This window comes from Papaver somniferum, chromosome 4 (genome assembly GCF_003573695.1).
Source record: "Papaver somniferum cultivar HN1 chromosome 4, ASM357369v1, whole genome shotgun sequence".
Classification (NCBI taxonomy): domain Eukaryota; kingdom Viridiplantae; phylum Streptophyta; class Magnoliopsida; order Ranunculales; family Papaveraceae; genus Papaver; species Papaver somniferum.
In genome coordinates, this window is record NC_039361.1 from 132,091,487 (window position 1) to 132,094,102 (window position 2,616).

Genomic DNA, 2,616 nt, shown 5'->3' on the forward strand with positions numbered 1-2,616 from the left:
AAGTTTATGGACGGTCGACCAAACGTATGCAGTGATGACCTAAGGCTAAGTCCCACAGTGTGCTAATCCAGCAGTTAGATTGGCACACGTCAGCTAGGACTACCTCTGCTAGATTAGCACACGTCAGGTAGGATTACCTCTTAAATCCTATAAGAGTGTTAATCTAACAGTCCACGTCAGCCCAACGTTGTTTGGTTCAGCGCAACCAATTTGAGCCTTCAGATCAAAAAATAAATTAATCTGCACTGAACCATTTAACGAAAAGGTAATATTTGTAGCGCTGAACCATTCAACGCTACTATCTCGCTGCTAGTTTAACTGCAAGCAAATGCTAAGAAATAGAACTCGTGTTAACAAATAGGCAACATTTTTTTTTTAACTGCAACATTTTTTGCTAATCTAGCAGCTCCATCTAGCTTATAGAATTTAGCCTAATAAAAGAGTAATGTTACCTTCTTCTTTTTTTTCAACTGCAACATTTTTTTGCTAATCTAGCAGCTCCATCTGGCCTAGAATTTAGCCTAATAAAAGAGTAATGTTACATTGACCGTGGCAAATCCCAAAAAAAAATCCCAAAAGAGAGAGCCGCAGGAGCCCCACCAGGGAGTTAAATGGGGCCGGTTAAGTTTGTCTCTTCCCATTTTATCCTCTTCTTTCCTCTCCTCTCTTAGAGAAAAGAAACCCAAAAACTCTTCGAGTAGCCTCTATCTCTTTGCTCAGATCTAGTCCGTTTTGGACTAGATCTGAGCAAAGAATTTGTTTTATTCTCATTAGTATTAGTTTTTAGTGTAGGATTTTAATTTTGGTTTGATTTTGATGTCGTTTGACATTTTTCTTCGCCTTTGGAGCGATTATGTCTTCGCTTTTGTGCGATTTTATCTTCATCTTATGGTGATTTTATCTTCAATTCCAAGGTGACTATTTCTAGGAACCTTCAATCCAAGAGATTTAGGGTATCCGGGTTCGCCTCAAACAATGATTAGAGCAAATTACTTCTCAATTTCAGAAGCATCTCTTTTAGAAGAAGATAACTATTTTAAATGGTCGTATTTTATTCCGGTTTATACCATCCTTCCCCCTCCCTACAAAAATTGGATACTATTGCAGTTCATCGCTCTTTCTCTTCGTGATTTATTCGTAATTTGTATCTTTATTTGTATTTGGATTTTAATTTTCTTGTTTTACGATGTTCTTGGTTATCTTGTAAACATTCGTGTAACTTCTATTTTTCCATGAAATAAAATGTTACATGATATAAAAAAAAAGAACTTTTTTTTTGTCTCTTCATGAATTTGCCACGGTCAACGTAGCATCATTTCTAATAAAAGGAGTTTGGGAAGGCGGTAAATGTGTGGATCCATTCGAGGCTGAGGGTCGATCCTTTTATACAAAAATAAAAATTAAAAATTAAAATGTAATTTATACAGTATGTCTGATTTATAAAGTAATTAAACAATCATTGTCCAATTGATCTCATATACCAGTTTAATGCTGATAAACTTTTCTTAATTTGTCTTACAGTCCTTTTTACGCTGATGCTGCTGTTGGTAGGTGCATAAATAAGTCTGTACAAACTATTATTATTTGTTCATATAAAAACAAATTCTGTATTATTCATTAAAATAAGTCTAAAAGTTGTTTATACTTTTTCAAAGTAAAATCACTTTCACTGGGTCTTGGGTAGGGACAAACCTGTCTAGTCACTGTAATGCATGGTAAATTTGGTAAGCACACCCATTTCACCAATGGTGTTCATTCACCGGCATCGCTTGAACAATTCAACTGTAGAGATGGTTGTAATTTCCGGGAACGTTTCAAATTGCTATTTGTGGCCGACTGTTATTCCAAAAAAGATGAGCGTTTCTAGTGCTAGCATGCATATTGTGTGAATATCTGTTACTGCTACCAGCTTCATTGCAGTAAATGTCCAATTCCAATGGCATGTCATGATGAATAAACCAACAGGAAGTCATGAATACCCACCAATTTTTTTAACTTTGTGTCAGATAAAAAGGAGTAACAAGAAGGCTCTTGCTAATTTTATTTAATTTATTTATTTTTTAATTGGGGTTTCAACTTAAGACCCCACACATACTCCATTAATACACAAAACTTTGCTTTCTATAGCCAATCTGATTCATTTCTCAGATTTTTATCATTTCAAAAGAGTTTTGAATACCTCTTTGATCTCCTTCCATTATTGTTACCTGAACTACCCCTTTCTCTGTTCATCTTCTGTCTAACCCAAAAAAAAAAAGAAGAAAGGATTTTGAAGCTTGTATGATCAACAAATGAGTAGTTTTTAAAAAAACATTGTGTTAATTGAGTAAAATTAAAACATGGGTTCTTGTGCTTCAGTTATAAAACAAGAAGATTCGGTTTCTAAGAGTAATAAAATGTTCTTAGTTTCATCACCTGTAAAGCAGCAGCAGCAAAAACAAGTCACTCAACAAGTCAATGGTGGTGGTCTGATCAATGATTTGGGTTCAAAGTATCCTTCAGCATCAACACCTCCTCCTTCGTATAAAACTCTAGGAGACTTTGGTAAGATCAATAGTCTTTTACCTTTTGGTTGTCATTTAATCATCATTCGTGTCTGATTCTTTTTTTTTTTTT

General features: G+C 34.7%; 1 protein-coding gene across 1 annotated transcript in view; it reads left to right on the plus strand.

The window, feature by feature from the left end:
- The first annotated feature begins 2,093 nt into the window (after positions 1–2,093).
- LOC113276591 (uncharacterized protein At3g27210-like) overlaps positions 2,094–2,616 on the plus strand; it is a 2,420-nt gene continuing 1,897 nt past the window's right edge. The window contains exon 1 of the mRNA XM_026526210.1: positions 2,094–2,544. Within this exon, the coding sequence (XP_026381995.1) occupies positions 2,340–2,544 (205 nt within the window). The 5' untranslated portion in view covers positions 2,094–2,339. The remainder of the gene's footprint in view (positions 2,545–2,616) is intronic.